The sequence below is a fragment of the Brassica rapa genome, chromosome A08, assembly GCF_000309985.2.
Source record: "Brassica rapa cultivar Chiifu-401-42 chromosome A08, CAAS_Brap_v3.01, whole genome shotgun sequence".
Classification (NCBI taxonomy): Eukaryota; Viridiplantae; Streptophyta; class Magnoliopsida; order Brassicales; family Brassicaceae; genus Brassica; species Brassica rapa.
In genome coordinates, this window is record NC_024802.2 from 18,597,084 (window position 1) to 18,616,887 (window position 19,804).

The 19,804-nt window shown below is 32.8% G+C and overlaps 6 protein-coding genes across 7 annotated transcripts; 4 read left to right on the forward strand and 2 right to left on the reverse strand.

Moving 5' to 3' along the window:
* Positions 1 to 2,742: 2,742 nt before the first annotated feature.
* On the forward strand, positions 2,743 to 7,497 carry LOC103835609 (transcription factor MYB117). The gene is made up of 3 exons (XM_009111785.3): positions 2,743 to 4,644; positions 4,864 to 5,292; positions 5,399 to 7,497. The coding sequence occupies exons 1-3, from the start codon at positions 4,260 to 4,262 to the stop codon at positions 5,644 to 5,646; spliced, it is 1,062 nt and encodes a 353-aa protein (XP_009110033.1). The 5' UTR covers positions 2,743 to 4,259; the 3' UTR covers positions 5,647 to 7,497.
* Positions 7,498 to 8,009: 512 nt separating this feature from the next.
* LOC103835610 (dof zinc finger protein DOF1.3) lies at positions 8,010 to 9,547 on the reverse strand. Its single transcript, XM_009111786.3, has 2 exons — positions 9,345 to 9,547; positions 8,010 to 9,010 (listed from the first exon to the last, which is right to left on the reverse strand). Exons 1-2 carry the CDS (start codon positions 9,483 to 9,485, stop codon positions 8,144 to 8,146), a joined length of 1,008 nt encoding a protein of 335 aa, XP_009110034.1. The 5' UTR covers positions 9,486 to 9,547; the 3' UTR covers positions 8,010 to 8,143.
* Positions 9,548 to 10,126: 579 nt separating this feature from the next.
* LOC103836249 (putative F-box/kelch-repeat protein At5g02980) lies at positions 10,127 to 11,824 on the reverse strand. The gene is given in 3 exon segments (XM_009112496.3): positions 10,127 to 10,901; positions 10,903 to 11,213; positions 11,765 to 11,824. Coding segments are annotated over 3 exon segments (1,107 nt in total). The 3' UTR covers positions 10,127 to 10,165.
* Positions 11,825 to 11,964: 140 nt separating this feature from the next.
* Positions 11,965 to 13,572, forward strand: LOC103835611 (S-protein homolog 5). The gene has a single exon (XM_033278002.1). It carries the CDS (start codon positions 12,802 to 12,804, stop codon positions 13,249 to 13,251), a length of 450 nt encoding a protein of 149 aa, XP_033133893.1. The 5' UTR covers positions 11,965 to 12,801; the 3' UTR covers positions 13,252 to 13,572.
* Positions 13,573 to 14,182: 610 nt separating this feature from the next.
* On the forward strand, positions 14,183 to 17,394 carry LOC103835612 (S-protein homolog 5). Its single transcript, XM_009111788.3, has one exon. It carries the CDS (start codon positions 15,030 to 15,032, stop codon positions 15,519 to 15,521), a length of 492 nt encoding a protein of 163 aa, XP_009110036.1. The 5' UTR covers positions 14,183 to 15,029; the 3' UTR covers positions 15,522 to 17,394.
* Positions 17,395 to 17,673: 279 nt separating this feature from the next.
* Positions 17,674 to 19,799, forward strand: LOC103836250 (myb family transcription factor PHL8). Of its 2 annotated transcripts, XM_009112498.3 has the most exons (6): positions 17,674 to 18,055; positions 18,164 to 18,240; positions 18,349 to 18,397; positions 18,856 to 18,946; positions 19,039 to 19,108; positions 19,199 to 19,799. In XM_009112498.3, exons 1-6 carry the CDS (start codon positions 17,944 to 17,946, stop codon positions 19,736 to 19,738), a joined length of 939 nt encoding a protein of 312 aa, XP_009110746.1. In that variant the 5' UTR covers positions 17,674 to 17,943; the 3' UTR covers positions 19,739 to 19,799. The 2 variants fall into 2 exon arrangements, with proteins under 2 accessions (XP_009110746.1, XP_018509350.1); XM_018653834.2 differs by having other exon boundaries at positions 17,674 to 18,240.
* The last annotated feature ends 5 nt before the right edge of the window (positions 19,800 to 19,804 follow it).

Consider the following 19,804-nt stretch of genomic DNA (forward strand, 5'->3'; position numbering starts at 1 on the left):
ATTAAACTCTCGATCACTATCAAATATTTAGTGTAGATTTTAAGATCTACAAATATTTGCTTTGTTTTTTATAGTTATGGATATTACATATAAATATTTGCTTTGTTTTTTATAGTTATGGATATTAATTTTTTGCTTAATTAAAACATATACTGAATCAAATCAAAATTTACTGATATTTGTAGTACACTAATCAATACTTGCATTGAATCTCTGTTTATGAGTCCATGCTTATGGGGCTGACTTCTCCAACTTACCTACTGAAGTATCAAATAAAAACCCAAATTAGTTCAACTTTGTTTGGTTAGTATTCTCTTTTCTCATTTTACTCTAAACCGAACCAAAGCAACCATATGTAACATCCCGAGTTGTGATATATGGAAAGGCTTAAGAGGATTGATTTGACTATCTATGTCACCAAAGTTGACTTACCTTTTCCGGAACACATCCTAAAAAAACTCAAGAGTTAAGCGTGCTTGAACTGGAGTAGTGGAAGGATTAGTGACCTATCGGGAAGTGATTCGCGATAGCGTGCGAGTGAGGCCAAAGCATGGAAAAAGTCGGGTGGTGATTGCATGGTCAGTAAACAATGATTTCGAGCCTTTAGAAAAATTAACGGACCGATCGCTGGAATGGAATGGGTCAACGGACCGAGAGAGCGGACGTGGGTGATCCATTAGCTGTGGGCGGTCGGGGCGTTACACCATATTCCCTAAAACGTTTGTGATTGTTCGATAAATTTATTGTGATCGTGCGTGTGTGTTGTACAATAAGAAGAATACACGTGATGTTTGTGCGACATCACACGCCAAAATCGGGCCATGGGGACGCATCACAGTTGAAGAGAAAGGACTTCTTTTGAATTGAAATGGATCCTATGTTTACCCTTATTGTGCACGTGTTCATCATCTCAGCCATTCGTTAGCCGTTACTATATTGTTTTAGGCCAAAGCTACTTTACTGCCAATTGAACCGAGACGGATTTTTAGTTTTTAATAACTTGCAGAGTCCTGTGAAATTGCATTCGATACAAATATTTTGAATTCAGTTGTGTTGTTAACATTTGATATGATGTGTAGTTACAAGATTTTATATGTATTGAAAGCATCTAAAAATTTTAAGAAAGAAAATTCATTCAGAGTTATTAGCTCCATGCATTGTCCCATATGTTTTTTTTTTGCATAACGCATTGTCCCATAAACGCATCGTCTCATATGTTACTGCATGCTTCTTCAGTTTTTGTTTTGATAAACTTGTAAGTACATGATTTCCTTTTATCCTCCAAGTTATCTAAACTCTCCCTTTATGAAGAAGGGCTATGTAAACATCTGGCATGGTTTCATTAAGAAATCCATAGGCATTAAAGAAAACTTATGATTTAACAATAAATAATAATAATAATAATAATAATAATAATAATAATAATAATAATAATAATAATAATAATAATAATAATAATAATAATAATAATAATAATAATAATAATAATAATAATAATAATAATAATAATAATAATAATAATAATAATAATAATCGACTATGAATAGAAATCCAGCGGTAGTACTAGATTACTAACAAAGTAACAAAGATGGATTCGCACAAAACAAAAGAAGAAGGGACTTTGGGGGCGCCCCCACACTGGCTGGCTCTTGTCAGTTGAATTGTTAAGTTTTTTTTTTGGATTGTTAAGTTTTGTTACAGAAAAAAACATATTAGTATGGTTTCCCAATTTTCTGATTTTACATTAAATGGCAAGAAAATAATTGTACTGTAATTATTAAATGCTGGTTTTGCCAAACAAAAAATCAAATAACGCTGCATAACTTCTGTTCCACAAATTACGTATTCATGTATGCATTATAAATATGTATTCCAAAGTGATTAACCGATTAAAAGACCTTAAAAGAATGGAGAAGAGGAAAATATATATGCAGTGCGTTCGGTTAATCTCTGTGCGGGAAGATCGTACTGCGTGCACTGCTAGTCTGCGACCCTTTGAATCTGATATTAGTATTTAATGGCTACGTCTGCCAATTGGGGTTTCTGGTCAAATACGAAAAGGTCTTAATAACAGATTATTTATTTTATTTTGTTATTATTCATGCTCTGTTATTTATTTTATTTTGTTATTATTCATGCTCGTTACTTATACTTATACACATCCACTGATCCGCTAGTATTCTTTGTTAGGGTTGGGAGTGTGTATTCTTTTTTAATCTTAGGGTTCTCATTTTATATACGGTAGCCTAAAATATACTAGAACAAAGTTGTTATATTGTTTAAGTTCCACTATTTATATTCGTTTATCTTAGAATTTAATGCATTTTGGTGATTTATGGAAGAAACTAGGACTCCGCAAAAAACCTGAATTCGAAGAACCAAACCGAATCCGATCCGAAACATAGTATCGAACCCGAACCGAAATTGATTAAATATCCGAACAGGTTCAAAATTTTGGTATAAAAAAAAACGAAACCGAACCCGACCTGAACCGAAGTATTTCGGGTACCCCAATGTATCTAAAATAGATTTATATATCTAAATATAGTAATTATTTTTAGATTTAATGTATATTTAAAAACATCCAAAATATATAAGATACTTTTAAGTTATCTAAAATACTTGAAAATATATATAAATAGTCAAAAGTAAATATCTAAAATAGCTAAAATATACTCAAAACACCAAAAATACTTGAAATATCTATTGATTCTCTATAAAAATATTCAAACCAAACTAATTTATATGTTAAGTTTAGGTATTCTGACATATGTTATTCAAATTTATATGTAATATAATATTTTATTTATAGATTTTGAAAAATTTAAAGTATATATTAAATTTTAAAAATTTTAAAATCATTTAAATGGATTATCCGAACCAGCAAAGATCCGAACCAAACCCGAACCAAAATTTAGAAATACCCGAATGAAGCTGAAATCTTTAACTCTGAAAACCCGAAACCCGAATAAACCCAAACCAAACCTGAATGGGTACCCGAACGCCCATCCCTAGAAGAAACCATACTAGCGTATATAAAATCAATCAAATCTATAATTTTGTAGTATCTGGTTAATAGAAGTCATTAGACTGCTAAAAACATCACTACAGGAAAACATACAATCTATATGAAAATCAAGCTTATTTGGTGGGAGGTTTTATAAAATCGCAGGAATAATTAATTGTAGTAAATACATTAGAAAAAGGAAAGAGATACAAGTGGAGATTAAAAAGTTTAAAGAAGATGAAATGAGAAGAACAAGTTGTCCGAGCATTGGTTCAACTCTCTTTTTTGCTTTCATCCTTTCTGGTAGGTATAGTTGTGCTTCAGTTCTTTTCTTTCATCTCATTTGCTTCTTTTACCCTTGTCATTTTGCACATATATATCAAGCATTGATAAAAAGAGGATTAAATTCAGCAGAAACGTACGATTTGTTTGGATTTTGTTCAAGATGTTCACCGCATTATTACTATTTGGGTCGACAGTTAACCACATGTTCACTCTTTTTGTTATAATCCATGATTTTTCTCTCATGGTTGAACTGGTATCTTACAATACGTGAAGATAAAAATCAAAGATAACATGAAAAATTATATATTGATTTTTTATACTTTTTTTTGTTAAATGATTTTGGAAAATACTTGCTTCGCTATATATATTGAAACCGTCTCTTTTTACACACCCGTAATAATTATAACATTTTGAATATATAAACATACGAACATTTGATGCACAAAAAACATACGGACATGTAATATATATATAATTGTTTACAAATCTTAATTATGTGAGATTTAGTAAATAATTTATTTTAGAAAAAACTTTGGACCTTCTATGAGATTGTAGGTACACCTGAACAAAGGTTAATAACAGTCCACAGAAAATCGAATATCGATACTACATATGTACTGACTTATAACAGTGGTGTCTCATATAATGATAATGTATAAATGCAAATAACTATATTGTTTGAATCAGTCCGTGACAACGGTCCATAACCCTTTTTAACAGTCGTCAGAAAACACGGTCGCGACATGTACATACACGCACATACCTAAAGCCATACGTAACACACACCATATTACAAATAAGATATTATTATATATTTATTAAAATATAGATTTCTGACACACATTTACGTACGTGTATCTATAATACGCAAATGCACCGCATAGTCTTTCTCCTCCTTTGATGGTCTAAATCTGACGTGACATTTCCCTCTCTTGTTTCATTTCCTCTCTCTCGAAACAGAAACGTCATGTTTATCTCGGAAAAGCAACGGTGGACGGATGAGGTCGCCGCCGCGAGGAGAGAAGCTTCTTCTTGGGACTTCCCTTTCAACGACATTAACGTTCAACATCATCGTCGCTGCAACACAAGTCATGAGTTTGATATCTTGAAGAGTCCTCTTGGAGATAACGTAGAAGGGAGTAATAATCATAACCCTAATTATAGTAACAATGAGAGCGGTAAGAAGGAGACGACAGATAGTGGACAGTCTTGGTCTTCCTCGTCTTCAAAACCGTCGGTCTTGGGGAGAGGACACTGGAGACCAGCTGAGGATGTTAAACTCAAAGAGCTTGTCGCCATTTACGGTCCACAAAATTGGAACCTCATAGCTGAAAAGCTTCAAGGAAGATCAGGTAATTTATCAAATCAAATATTTTATAATGATTTTTTCAAAATTTCTTTAAAATCAATATGTTTGATACATCTGGGTCAATCAAAGATATGAGCTTTATTTAAGATCTGGTAACGAAATCAAATCTTAAAAGAAAAAAATATATTTTAATGGGACTTCTTGGTAAGGAAGTAAGGATGTGATCTTTAGTAACTTGATTTTGATATTTTTGGTTAAAAAGGGAAGAGCTGTAGACTTCGGTGGTTTAATCAATTGGACCCGAGGATAAACAGAAGAGCTTTCACGGAGGATGAAGAAGAGAGACTTATGCAAGCGCATAGGCTTTATGGTAACAAGTGGGCAATGATTGCGAGGCTATTTCCTGGTAGGACTGATAACTCTGTCAAGAACCATTGGCATGTTATCATGGCTCGTAAGTATAGAGAACACTCCTCTGCTTACCGTAGGAGGAAGCTCATGATTAATAATCCACTTAAACCTCAGCTTTCTAATCATCCTAGCCCTAACCCTAATCACCACTCTTTTATCTCCACTCATCATTACTTTACTCAGCCTTTCCACGAGTTTAATTTGACTCATCATTTGGTTAATAATGCGTCTATCACGCCTGACCATAACCAGCTTGTGTTGCCTATCCACTGTTTTCAAGGTTCCCAATTGCTCTCTTTTCTCCCATCAATTTGTTTCATTATCTTTCTCCCTTGCATATTTTGATATTTTAGTGTGGTTTTTGTTTTTGGTGTGTTAACATTCAGGTTATGAGAGCAATGAGACTCCAATGGTTGTGAGTATGTTTGGCAACCAAATAATGGGCGGGGATAATGTTGATGTCATGTCAGAAGGGTTGTATGAATATCCTTACATTGACTCTACGAGCCACGAGAAAGGAGTGCCAAATGAGCCAATGAGTTGGATCGGAATGGAAGGTGAAGATGAGGAGGTGGTGGAGAAGGCGAAGCAGCAACCACATTTTTTCGATTTTCTTGGCTTGGGGACGGCATGAAACTTGAACAAAGTGGTGTAATAATGAGTTAATGACAGTTATTAATTTGGTTAGTGAAAAGCAAGAAGTTATCTTTATCTGTTTAGAAAGCAAAATGCCTTGTGTTTGCGTTTATTGGTAAAATGTAGATTGTTGTTGTGGCCTTGTGGGGCGTCTAATTAATGTATAACATTTGATAAAATCTCGGTATTATAGTAACTCTTTGCTATATTTCTCAACTTAGGAGATTGTGTTAAGAAAAAGTAAAAAGAAAAGGGGATAAGAGACGTAAAATATACTAAAGATGTGATCAGAAAAAACAACTAAAGAGAGAGAGAATCGAAATTAAAAGAGTGTAGTTGTGAAGAGTTGGAGAAAGAGACGAAGATGAGGAACTGTCAAAGATTGAGGCAGAGATTGTGCAACAGAAAGGCCAAACATGAAACATGCTAACCAAATCACACACACACATTGCATTTGTTTCTTCCCTCCAAACCGTTTTCCTACTCTTCAAGCTTCTTATCTATTTGTCTCTCTCTCATATCACGCGGAGCCACATACCTACTATTTTCTTATATTTATATTTTTTTCATGTTTTTGATATAAAAGAATACTTGCATGTTTCTTGTAGTAAACTTATTTTTGGTTTTGAATATTTGTTATTTTAGTATCATATTAGTAAATGTAGGTTTTCATAGTTTTTAAAAGGTGTACTCAAAGTGGTTATTTATTTTTGACTTTTTAAGTAGAAAACTTATATTTGAAGATTATGTTAATTTATCACATCATTATATATTAAAAACTTAACAGAAATTTTGATCTATTTCAACCAAAAACGTCAAAGTTAATAGAGGCGATTAAAAATATTATTTCCATTGACCTATACATTTTTGAAGTTCTACTTCAAAAAACATCGTCTTCGTTTAGAAATCTGTCATCCACCAATGTAATTTCGCCATTCTCACTAATAATCATGCTGTGATCATTTATAAATTGTGCTCACGTACGTGCAACACTGCCTATTTGAACTTTTTATTCCACATAGTATATATTTTTTTATGGTGTGGACGTTCATAACGTACAAATTAAGGTGTTAGGCATTTCATTGTCCACTGTAGTGATGCATTAGTTTAATTGTCAATTTGTCATAACATGAGTAATTCCTAATTCCCTATTGTTGCCATGTTTTAGAATTCCCCTTGATACTTAGCACAGTAAAGATTAGAGTACGTAGGTTGTGAAATGCCAACATATTTCTTTATCTTTTGGAAGTCTGCTCAACAAGACCGGGAGGGAGCGAACACAATATGCTTGCAAAAGACCCTCCCAAAACAAAACGGTTTGCAATTCGTAATTTACGTAAGCCGTTCTGGAGTTCCGACAGGCCCATTGGGCTTAAACCCTTCTGGAGCTATTCCTTTCGGAGACTTCGGGTGAACAATGAACGAATGATGGAAATAATGCATTCTCTAATGTTCATAAAAAAAATCATCATTCACAAAAAATAATTTTCTTTTTCATTTCCTCTTATTTCTTTTCTCGTAGAGAAATAAAGAACAAAACTATTCCTTATTAAACTTGAGAATGAACAACTATCTATTTTCATATTATTTTATTTTTTACGTTTTTTTTTATTAGTTCTTTTTGTTTCCAGAATGGTCACCCGTTCGGATCTTTTTTGTTAGCTTTTTTTTTTTAGCCAAATCCAACAATATTTCATGCTAAAAAAGAAACATGTATAGTTGACAAAAAAAAAAAGAGAGAGACGTGTATATATTTAAAAAAAAAAATGTATGTGTTTAATCTGATTCCGGGACAGAAGTACAAAAACAATATTTCATGCTAACTGAGAAACATGTATATTTATAAAATTGAAATACGGATTGTGTTTAATCTAATAATTTCATGTAAATGTTTCTTGCTAACAATAAAAACATTTTCCTAGCAATGCATCACTCTCTTTATATTCATAAACAAAGGAAAAAGGTATATTTCTCCGTTGATATGAAGAGTGGAATGTTTGCATGGATTGAAAGTTAGAAGTAGTGGAGATACAAAATCATTAGAAAGAAAAATGATTTGAAGTGTATTTACTTTTTTTCCTTTACATACTTTTCTTTTGCAAATAAAGAGACTATATGCTCCCCTCTTAGCTTTTATTCTATGACAACTAGATGGATTATATTAGGCGCCTAGATTATATGACCAAAAGAAAGTTAAGATGCTCTGCTTTTTTTCTCCTTTACATAAACTACATACTCATCTTTTCTGTACTCCTTCTCTCGAATTATTCTATACACTAGGAAAAATAATGAAATAAAGGTTATCTAATCTTAGAACCACATTTACCAAAGAAGAGACCATAACTTCAGCATATCCATCCGTTAGGGTAATGCACAAAAGGATTACTGTGCCATATAAATATATAAGATGGATATTAATAGTTATCTTCAGCTTTTTCACACAAACAAAAAGTATCTACATTTTCTCTTCTTCTACAAGGTAGCAAAACAATACACTACTGAATCTCTCTTCTTCTTAGTGTATGTTTGACGTTACATGCTCTCCCTGTTGTTGCTCTTTGCTGAGTTGCTCTGTCTTCTACGCTCACGTCATCATTAATACTCTCAGAGGGTGAATCCAATCTTGCTCTCACAGAAGTGTCTTTGCTCTCTAACATTTTCGTGTGAAGCTCGTCTCTTGTCCTTTTTCCTAGACATGTGGAAGTCTCTAGAGTAGACGAAACTGGCACCGTGTAGCCCCAGTAGACGGGTATGTGGTAGAAACTAGGGTTTAGAGGGTACTGATGATAAGGCCAAGGAGGCGAAACAGAGGATGTTACTTGCACAGGAAGAAACCCGTGGAACTTCTTGAAATCTTGAGAAACAGAATATTTGGTTATGTTTGAATCGCTTGGTTGATGCTTACCTTTCTCACTAATACAAGAGTCCGAAGATTCAAAGCTGAGAATCTTAGTCGAGGAGCTATTATAATCGTTATTCTCGGAACTGATGTGCTTGTAATTGTCTGTGGAAACCCATCCTTTGTTCTTGCGGCGGCCTGAACCGACCGGGACGCTCCTCATGGATCCACCGGAAGTCCAATACCTCTGGCAGTGTCTGCAGAAGTGACGTGGCTGGCTAACGTTGTAGTTGTTGTAGTAACAGAACTTGGTGTCTCCGCTGTTGCATCTAGGACACGGAAGAATCTTGTCTGGTTTCTTCAGTTCAGTTGTTTTCTCTTCCGACGTAGTTGTTGTTGTGATCTCGCTGTGTTGGTCGTAGCTGTTCTCAGATGTTTCTTTTGACTCTTTGTTAAGATCAGATGATATGTTAAGACTTGTAATGTCTTGTTCACTGTTATCAGTAGCTGATTGGTTGTTCATCTGAAAATTTTGAGGAATTTGGATTAGAACTAACATCATTAAACTATGTTAAATCTGATAAAGATTAGAAAAGATATTCATTTTTCTAGCATTTGCTTAGAATTTAGATGAGCTTTTAAAGAGCCTCAAACAAAGAAGAATTAATACATTTTTTTCTCTACGGTTTCCTCTTCCTTTTAATTTTGTGAATGAATAAATACAAATCTTTATATATATTCGGCTCATTCTACAAGCAAAAGCTTTAACAGTACATATGATATTAAGTCACCTTAAACACATTTCTCAGGTTCTAAAAACAATATAAAACGTGTTAATATTCAACTCGGAAACATACCATGTGTAGTCCAAGTGAGGGAAAAGAAGACGAGGAAGAATACTCCATGCTGTGATCTGAAGAATCTTTAAGAACAGGAGACAGAGAAGATGTAATTGTCCACCCAAACAATTTTATCGGAGTATCTCTAAGTTCAGACATACTAATCTTTGCAAGTGAAGCAGAAATTGATTTGATGGTATGTGTGTTATTCTTTAACAGAAGATGTGAGACAAGAGTATATATATATGTATAAGAAGTATGGGGTTGGTATTAATGGATCGCACAGAGCCACACAGGGAGAAAAAAGTGTGGGGACATGTAGAGATGGGAGAGCCACATGTTGTTGGCATAAAAGTGAGCTTTTTGCAATCTTTTTCAGCTCTTTTTGATATCTCTTTCTGTGCCATTCACAAGATTTCATTCATTTGCCACGTCAAAATTGTTTGGTTATTAAAACTATATACACTTGATTAATAGGAGATAATAAAGTATAGAGTTAGACCTTAGAAGACCTCATAATTTATACTTAGAAGGGACACAAATAAAATCAATTCTCACTAACCTCTCTCTAACTCTCGTTTCTAGCTTCTCCGGCGCCACAGTGTCCTCTTGGGCGGTTACCGGAGCGCCACCGAAGCACCATTATACCATACTCAACGATCCATAATCTATTTCATGTATTGACATTGCGTAAACGCAACTTTATAGATGCAATTTGGTATACACTAATGGGAATGCAAAAAGCAAAATTAAATCATGCTTTTTGCTGTCAAAACAAAAGATTTATATTTATTGAAAAACTACGTAAAACTAAAATAAGAGAATGCATGGGGGATCAATCAAAGTGTGACAACAGCAGAATGTAGAAAGAAGTCATAACCACAATCACATCCATCAACGGTAAACACACTCTTAGACCATTCCACAACTCCCCAAAGCTCATCAAGCTGTAATCCCGGAGGAAGCAAGCAAGGTCGCATCTCAAACGAAATCTCAGCACACCAAATATCAGTTTTGCATTGGTTAGTATAATGCCGACCTTGGCGACCAAACTCCACCTTCTTCCACCAAACCGCCACTCTTCCTCCTCTGCCCAAACTCGCCACCGAAACAAGATTATTTGGAAAACATGAATTTGAAGACAACCCTTCAAGCCCCCTGACCAAACTCCAACCGTCATTGCACCAAACTAGTTTCCCTTTCTCAACCGATATTACACACTTCACGTTATTATCTCCCTCTACTGTACAAATATTCAAGGGGGCACACTTTTTCAATCCATATAGATCCACACTCGGCGATAACGGCTCCTACGTTTGGATCTTTGGATTGTAAATCTCTCCATAGTCCTTAATAGCCCTGCTGCCTCCAACCACATAGATGTTACCGTGGACTACATCCGTGTAGACTTCTGGAGTTCTTCGAGGTACACGCAGTTTAGGGAGTCTACGACACTGATGAGTTAACGTTCCACAGTCGAGGATCGACACGTTTCTGCTTCTCTTTCCCTTTCTCTTGTGGAAGCCTCCGATCATGTAAATCGCTGAACCAACTGAAAAAACCGATATGAACTTTATAGTGAGTCAGAGAGATTGGTATGAGTTTCTGTTGTTCGGGGATCTGTGAAAGTGTGAACCAGCGAGGATTAGGGTTATTATTGTCAAGGTCTAAGCAGACGTAGAGGCAATCCTCTGTTTTCCCGATTAGGGTTCGTGTTGCGTGGAGCTCAGGTGAGGTCATGAGTGTTCTGAAACTCTTGGAGACGAGAGATAAGATTGGACTATAGCTTCTTGAGACGCGAGCCAAACAGTTGAGGACTACATCGTGAGGTAACGATGAAAACGACGTCGGAGGAGGTGGCGGGAGATTGAGAAGGTTTCGTCTTCTCTACTGCCGTCGTCATTGTGTTCTTATGATTCCCTAGTGGTGTGATTAAGGGTTTACGTGTTTCTGTTTTATAGTTTTTAATACTTGCTATTTTTTTATATTGAAGACGTTTTACAATTTTATTGAAACAAACAGCATGAGGCAATTTGGTGAATAACCAAAAAAAAGCCATAAAGTTTTTTTTTAAACCATTGGACAATAAAATATTGAAGACGTTTTACAATTTTATTCCCAATACATGTTGAACCCCCTCCCCCCCCCCCTCTAAAAAAAAAGTGAACGTAGAATTATTTTTTTTCTTTAAATGGCCATAGTTATTTACTAAAATAGGTTTTTTGTCATAATGCAATTTCTCTTTAAATATCACATTTTAAAAAGAAAAAAAAAAGGAAGGAAAAGTGGTGTGGTGTAAATATTTTTAGTTGTCGTGAGTCGTGACCTTGATTGAAACCTAAAAAGCTCCTTGGGGATCAAGTTGCTGCGCTTTGCAACCTATGTTAATCTTGTCTGTTCAAGAAAACGAATTCTCAGAATGGAAGGAGCCTTGTTACAACACTCTCCCGACAGCGACCAGCCTTGAGCTCAGAGAAATAAATATGTTGATTAGCCATTCTCGATAGTATCTGTATGCGATTTTTGCTAAAAGGAATTCATGGGCGAACCAACATAGGTCAGCATGGGTGCAGCTGCCCCCACTAAAAGTTAAAAATAAATTTATTTATACTGAAAATCAGTAGATGTCTTGCAGCTAGGTTGGTTAAAAGCCCACTAGTTGCCCCCAATTAATCATGGGTCGATTCTTCCCCTGTCTTTTTTACACTTTATTTATATTATTTTTCTACTTTTTTTTCCATTCTAGATCCGCCTAAGGATAATTAACCAACAAATGGATTTGCATGCACGCTGTGACTCCGTCTGTATATACACTCAATGAGAGTTCCTGAATAGGAATTAAAATTGCATCGAATCTCATGTAGTGGAGGTCGATGATTGAATGCCAGGAACGCATATGTGTTTTAAAGCATCTTTAATGTACATTTCTGTATTTTTTTTCTAAAATAAATAACTCTATTATAGAGCCTTTATAGAAATGATTTTATTTCAATATGTTTATATAATACTCTATATGTTTTATATTAAATATCACTTTAATATTTTTTTCTTGTTACATAAAAAATGTCGTTTTATAATTTCAATACAATTTATTTTTATTTTTAGTTTAATATTAATTATAAAATGTATTGATCTTATAAATAAATTTATTTATTTAAAATGCTATTGGTTAAGTAGATGACATTAATGAAAACATGAATGCATTTATTGAGTTTTTTAATGTATGAAAAATGTATAGGTGACACTCTTTGTAAAACGGAGAGAATAAAGTTTTATGAGAAAATATTTTTACCTCTATGTTTAATAACTCACAGATTTCGCATACTTTCCTATAAATGACAGATTTCTTATTCTCATTAAAAGCTAAAAGAAAACAATGAAAACAAAGTTATTAAAGAAAGTAATAAATGTTTTCATTTATAAATACTACTACCACACAAAAAAAAACTATATTCCAAACCAGTAAAAGGCATCCATGGTATTCTTAACAAACCGTCACCTCATTTTCGTGTTAATAACATATCTAATTATTTTAAGAACTTCTTTATCACTTGAACACTCTGTCAATGGAGATGTGCCATTCTTACCTAAACATGTTATGATCACTAACAAATTGGTCACACGTGAAGGAATGGTCTTGCACTGCAGGAACAAAGGGAAAGATTTAGGCTTTAAAGCGATATTAGCTGATGAAAGTTTCGATTTCAGGTTTCATCTTAATATACGCAGAACAGCCGTGTATACTTGCACTTTCTCGTGGCATGGAAACGTAAAGAGATTTGACATTTTTAGAGCTGATAGAGACGATAATCCAAGAAGTACGTGTGGTATATGCAGAGAATGTATTTGGCATATATCTGAGTCAGGTCCATGTCGTATGAAACGCGATGGAGGCTCTCCTTACTGTTTTCCATGGGCTTCTTAGTCATATCAAAATATTTATTGTATCTTTCTTTCATATCAAGAAAAGAAATATTTCTTTCGTATTGTTGTGTTATAAATGAAATAAATAAATCGGTTTGCAATTTGAAATCATTTCTTTTGTAACTGTTTTGACATTGTTGTTACATATTTATCACTTTTCTCTTTTAATAATTGTTATATTTTCATATAAACATGAAATTTCATTATATTGTTTATGTTCTCTCTAAATCCGAAACGAGATTTGATAATATTTGTGGTGGATCTAAAAAGCTCTCTTCAATAGAAATCAAGAATGGTTCAAAGATAAAAGAACAAAAAAAATTATAGACTTTTGTAGATCCACAACAAATATTGGTACGAATCACACGGCAAAGGAATTTTAACCGAGATGGAGTTATGAGCTTCATCCAAAAATGAATGTTTTGTATACAGATGAATTATTAGCACCCATAATTTCATTTCTAACGCAAAATAACTTGGGGAAATTACATGTTTACCACTTTCATGGTACCACTTTTCATTTTTACCACCACTAATGAGACATTTTCAAAAATACCTTCTTCATTAAGTGGCAAAAGACTCTTATGCCCTTCTTATTTATATATATAATAAATTATTATTTAAATAAAAAAATAAAAAATAATAAAAAAATAAAAAAAAAATAAAAAAATAAAAAAATAAAAAAAAATAAAAAAATATTTTTTTATGTTTTCGAATTATACTTTTTCAAATTCGAACTTTTTTATAAAAATTTTTTTTTGAATTTTTTCGAATTTTTTTTATTTTTTTTTCAAATTTCTTTTTGAAAAACGAAAATTATGTTTGAAACTATTTTTTATATATTTTTTAAGTATTTATATATTTATTAGAATCATAAATTTCACATTCCAAAACCCTACCCCACCCTTCAACTCTAAACCCTAAGTCTAGATTAGTTAACCCTAAGGGTATAATTGTATTTTACCCTTCATTAAAAGGGAATGTAAAAGTGGTTAGTGTAAACATGAAAAGTGGTACTATGAATGTGGTATTTGTGGCAATTTCCCAAATAACTTCGAAAACATTCAACAATAAAGTGCACAAATCACCTAGGAGATCATTTTCAAAGTGGATAAAACTTTAGCAGTGTTTGGGTGCCTCTTTCCATGTCATATGGATCATCGTAGTGGTCATTTATAGACCATGCATATATACTTTAAAATACATTATTTTATAAATGGTTTCCTTTAGCAGTTGTATGGTATATGATCGGTTCACTTTCTTTGCGTGGATGCCTTTAAAGAAAAACAAGGTAGAGGGTGTTTCTTCTTTTAAAAGTTTTTTATGAAGCTTTTTATCGTGTAAAGTTATTTCATCGTTACATTCTTTGATTCTCCTTCCCTTACAAGTACTGCAAAAACTCCTCCAATCATAATTAACGTTATTATTATGTTCTTCTGATCAGTGAGAAACATCGATCATGATTTCAAAATTTGCTTAAATTAACCATTTTAATTATTAAAAGGTATTTTTTGTTTTTGCTTAAAATCACAGAGAACAATGTAGAGTATTTCAAAGATCTAACCATTTTTAAAAATAATTAATTAAAGAACATTAAATCTAGCTTTCAATTCGATTATTACTAGATTAACTAGTTAATAAAGAACATGTCTAGATTTTACACATTTATTGATTAAAAAAACGTACACAGTGACTTGTGATTACGTAGATATATAATCAACAGTTCTTTTACTAAAGCATGTTATTACATCAATAATTACTTTCGAAATAAAGACGAATATGATCATTTCACAAACTATCTCTTTAATCCCATCAATGGCTTCATCTACAAATAACCAATTCATATTAGTGCTATTCTCATTCTTACTTGTCCTCAAAACATCATCATCTTTCGGAAACCACTCGTCCACCGATGGGATTTTACCATTCGCACCTAAACATGTCGTAGTTGTTAACAAACTGACCTCACAAGCAAAGTTGATCGCGCATTGCACGAATAAAGAGAAAGATCTGGGGGTAAAAGAGCTGTTACCTGGATCTAGCTTTGATTTTAGGTTTCGTGTCAATCTCCGTAAAACGACGAGATACACTTGCACTTTCGAGTGGCCCGGAAATAAGGTAACATTTGATATTTTCAGGGTAGATAGAGATGATACTCCAAAAAGTGAATTTGGAGTTTGTAGAGAATGTATTTGGTACATTTATGAACCAGCCCCTTGTCGTCTTGACCGCGATGCAGGCATTCCTTATTGCTTTGATTGGAATTCTTAGGCCATTCATATTAAGGATTCTCAAGAAGAATCTTTTATTAGAAATAATAATATTTTAATAAAAAGGTTTTCAAAGAGTTTGAGAGATTAATGATAAAATCTCTCATAATGTGAGTGCCTTTGTTGTCTGAAAAAATTTACTGTATCTTTTTCTCATTTTCTTGTGATTTATAATGGCAAAAAAAAATAATAGCAACAAAATAAACATAAAGTGGCTGTTATTAGTGATGCATATTATATACTAGCTTATATTCTTATAACCATGAAATTTCGAATCTTTTTATTAAGATATCTCGGAAATCAAGTAATATGATTCCATACAATGAAAAATATTATACATCCACTTCGAAAAAGATCTTAGATCACCTTGAGCAGAATCAGTCTTGAGGAAGAAACAAATTACAGCCAAATCTCAGATCCTGATCTAACACCAGAGGCTGGAGGAGGCTAACCTCACCAGTCAAAGCGACAGTTCACTTTATCAAATAAGCAGTTTGGTGTAATCCTTAGCCCATTCTCAAATAGTATTCATTTAAAATTATTTGGTTGAAATGACCTATAAAGAAGTGTGATACACGTTAATTAAGTGTCCATTACGATAGATGTCGTGTAAAGACCATAACCTAACAAGTGTACAAACTTTATTCTTATCTGACCTCGGGGTATCATAGATTCTGTCCAAACACTTCAAGTCAAAGAAGAAAAAGTTACACAAAATTAGTTACAATTTTTTTTAAAAATAGTATATAAAAAACGGTGTAAAATCCGGAGGTATTCAAGGAAAGGGAAACAAATAGTCAAATACTAAAACGTAAAATGCGAAAAAGGTAAAAAATAAAATAAAACAAAAAAGAAAAAAAGAAAGAAGAAAGGGTCAAGAGAGCATATATTCCCTTCTCCAAGAGAACCCCACTCAGGTTTCCAGATATGGTGTTAGAATCAATACTATTAAAAGAGAATGAGTTTTAATAAATCTACTTAAAAAAGTTGTTTGGACTCTTTTATTAACTAATAATATTCTGGTCTTACTTTGATTTGGACAAATAATATGTTACCTTTAATTTTACTAACAATCATTTAGTCAAACCTTTTATTTATTGGACCCATATCTTTTTGTAAACGAAAAGATTATATCATATATATACTACCACATAAATTTGGTTAACGAAAATATAATATCACATACACTTTATTATACTTTTCTCTAAATATGTCTCATTAACTTCATAATTAAGATAAATTTAAAAATTATATATTATCTTAATTTTATTTTATTGATAAATAACAATTTAATATTTAAGATAAGCTTAAATAATCAAAAACCAAACAAATCTTTTTTTTACTACTCAACAAAAAACCTACAAATCTATACTATTAAATTAGTCAAAAACCTCTCAAATAAATCTTAAGTTTCATCAACTTAACAAATGTAACTTTTATAAAATGCACAAAAATATAGTGAAATGTTAGATTTGGTCATTCGGATCTTCTGGTCAAATATAAATCGGTTTCTTTCAGATCCAAGTTCTTTGGGTCTTGGGCATTTATATCCAACTAGGTATTTGAATGATTTTTGTTCAGATCGGTTCCTTTTAGTTCCAGGTCAGTTTGAGTCAATAATTCAAGTATCTATAAAATTTATTATGTAATTTGGCTACGTAATGAGTCTAGCTCGGTTCGAGTATTTCACACAAAAAGATTTAAAGAATCCGAAAAGTCAAAAAATCAAAACATGAAAATACCCAAAATAAAAAAAAAATACCAGAAATAACTAAATATCTAAAAGACCAAAATCTTACCCACAAACCAAAAATATCCAATATTTTAAATATATTTTGAAATTTTACCCAAAACTTGAAATTATAACAGAAAATGCGAATCCAAATTTTACAATATTATTTTTATACTGAAAACATATATGAATTACTCAAATATACATAATATGAACAAAACATTCAGGGTACTTTAGGTACCCGACAGAGACCCACATATCCAAAAAAATCTAATAGGTAACTTTTTCCCAATCTCGAACTTCAACCTGTATTTCGTATTGGTTTGGTTCGTTTATCAAATTTAGGTAAAATGTTCATACTTAAGAAAGATTTACATAAGAGTGTATATAAAAAATCCCGAATATACTTATACATAAGTTATATAATTTTAAACAAATTTATGTATTCGATATAATACGACTTTATAACATAATAATACACAATATACTTAAAATACTATCACATTTTCAACTTCGTATATAACCTATAAAACCCGCGCTTTCGAAGCGCGGGTCAAAATCTAGTAAGATTATAAAGACCAAGAAGAAGAAAAAAAGAGAAGACTACAACAACTACTTGTAAAGTATAATCTCCATATCTGAGCCAACAAACCCAATCTTCTTGAACCATTCTTGATTGTTATTACAGAAGATGGATAATGATAAGAATCACAAGACAGAGGAACCTAAACCGAGATTGAGATGGAGTTATGAGCTTCATCACAGATTCATCGACGCCGTTAATCAACTTGGGGGACCAAACAGTTCTGTTTCAGTTCCCTTTGTCCTTTTGGAACCTTATCAAGTTTGGGTGGTTAGGTCTTATTTCTTAGTTAGTTTTTCATTTTTGTTTTGTTATGTGGTTGTTTTAGAGGCGACGCCTAAGGGTTTGATGAGGGTTCTCGAGATTCCTGAGCTTACTTTGTACCATCTCAAGAGTCATTTACAGGTTTTTGGACAAACTTCCATTGATTCGAATTTATTTTTTACCTCAGTTTCTTGAGATTTACATACTCTAAATTGGCCGATTCTTGTTCTATTTCTTTTAACTCTTCAGAAATATCGGCTCGGGATAAGCGAGAGATTCATTGGCAACAAGCAAGATGGTTAATATTACTCATTTTGTTTCATATTTTGACTATCATTTTAACTTTTGAAATTTGTTTCATTACGAGTGTCATTTTATATTCTTAAGGTTAATATTAAATATTTTAATTTTTCAGTTTAATTTTTACACTTACTTTTAGTTCATTAATTAACAAAATAAAACAATATAATGCATTAAATAAAAATGACATAAAATTTAATCCTTTTTTTTTTAATTCGTGTGTAAAAACTTTAAATGACAATTATAATAAAACGGGAGAATATTTAATTATGATCAATGATGATGTTATACGTTTGTATTTTCAATGCATTTTTATAAATTAATAATAGTTTATTGTAAATTTTTTAAAATTAATTATATTTATTAAATTCTTACTGGTTTAGAGTTATGAAAATAGATAATTACAAGTGAGTTTAATCTATCTTGATTGGTTGTTGATGATGTTTTCTTCTTCAGCGGGAAGATCCCAAGAATGTCAGAGTCAAGAAGATCTTGGAGATCAACTAGACATTATTGTCCCCGAAGAAAAACATGACGAACCTAACAAGTAATGATTTTCATAAAACAAATAGTATTAATATTTTCATAGCAATAGTTCCAGCCTCTTTGAATTCATTTTCTTCGTTTCCATAAAAGCAGAAACTTGCAAATCAAGGAAGCGGTAGAAATACAAATGGAAGTCCAGAAGAAGCTCCACGAACAAATCGAAGTAATAACATTATGCTTCTGAATGAACCACGGTGTTTACAATGAGAGGTTTCTTGCTTTAGAAGTTTGAACGTTTCTGCTTTTGTTTTAGATGCAGCAGCAGTTACAAGTGAGAATAGAGGCACAAGGGAAATATTTACAGTCAGTGTTACTGAAAGCTCAAGAAACTCTCTCCGGTTACAAATCTTCTAATCTCTATGCAGTAGCATCGATGGCGAATAGAAACTGCCTCAGTTCTTCTATCTCAGCACTGACACAAGCAGATGAAGATAACGAGGTTGAGGAAGAATACGATTTCTTGTGTACCAAGAAACCAGAAAACAGAGGAAATGAGTCGACGAGAAGTTCAGTTGACTGCTCGTTGGCATCATCAGAAAGCTCAGAAGCAAAACTGGATCATCGTTCTCAGACCATTATGAGGAGATCAGACGAGCTTCAGTTTATGGAGATCAAACCAGAGGAAGTGATGGATCGGAAGAAGAGAAGGTGGGACGATGATGTCCTTTGCGTAGAACAATCTATCCGGAAGAAAGCATTTGGAGGCCTAGACGGTGAGGACTTGGGTCTGAATTTAAATAGTTTCAAGGTCATGGAAACAAGTTACAAGTCCAACTACAAGTCCAACAAATAGGACTAGTCTATTAGGTTACAAGAAACCTGAGTCTCTTAATAATATATGTTAAAATTATATAGATTC

What these genes read in the sequence shown, in the direction of transcription:
- LOC103836250 (XM_018653834.2), top strand. Translation starts at nt 17,944, where the DNA reads ATGGATAATGATAAGAATCACAAGACAGAGGAACCTAAACCGAGATTG. An exon ending in AAACATGACGAACCTAACAA is followed by an intron (nt 18,947 to 19,038) that starts GTAATGATTTTC and finishes CCATAAAAGCAG; the next exon opens with AAACTTGCAAATCAAGGAAG. An exon ending in AGCTCCACGAACAAATCGAA is followed by an intron (nt 19,109 to 19,198) that starts GTAATAACATTA and finishes CTTTTGTTTTAG; the next exon opens with ATGCAGCAGCAGTTACAAGT.
- LOC103835610 (XM_009111786.3), bottom strand. Translation starts at nt 9,485, where the DNA reads ATGTCTGAACTTAGAGATACTCCGATAAAATTGTTTGGGTGGACAATT. An exon ending in CCTCACTTGGACTACACATG is followed by an intron (nt 9,011 to 9,344) that starts GTATGTTTCCGA and finishes CAAAATTTTCAG; the next exon opens with ATGAACAACCAATCAGCTAC.
- LOC103835609 (XM_009111785.3), top strand. Translation starts at nt 4,260, where the DNA reads ATGTTTATCTCGGAAAAGCAACGGTGGACGGATGAGGTCGCCGCCGCG. An exon ending in AAAGCTTCAAGGAAGATCAG is followed by an intron (nt 4,645 to 4,863) that starts GTAATTTATCAA and finishes TTGGTTAAAAAG; the next exon opens with GGAAGAGCTGTAGACTTCGG. An exon ending in GCCTATCCACTGTTTTCAAG is followed by an intron (nt 5,293 to 5,398) that starts GTTCCCAATTGC and finishes GTTAACATTCAG; the next exon opens with GTTATGAGAGCAATGAGACT.
- LOC103835611 (XM_033278002.1), top strand. Translation starts at nt 12,802, where the DNA reads ATGGTATTCTTAACAAACCGTCACCTCATTTTCGTGTTAATAACATAT.
- LOC103835612 (XM_009111788.3), top strand. Translation starts at nt 15,030, where the DNA reads ATGATCATTTCACAAACTATCTCTTTAATCCCATCAATGGCTTCATCT.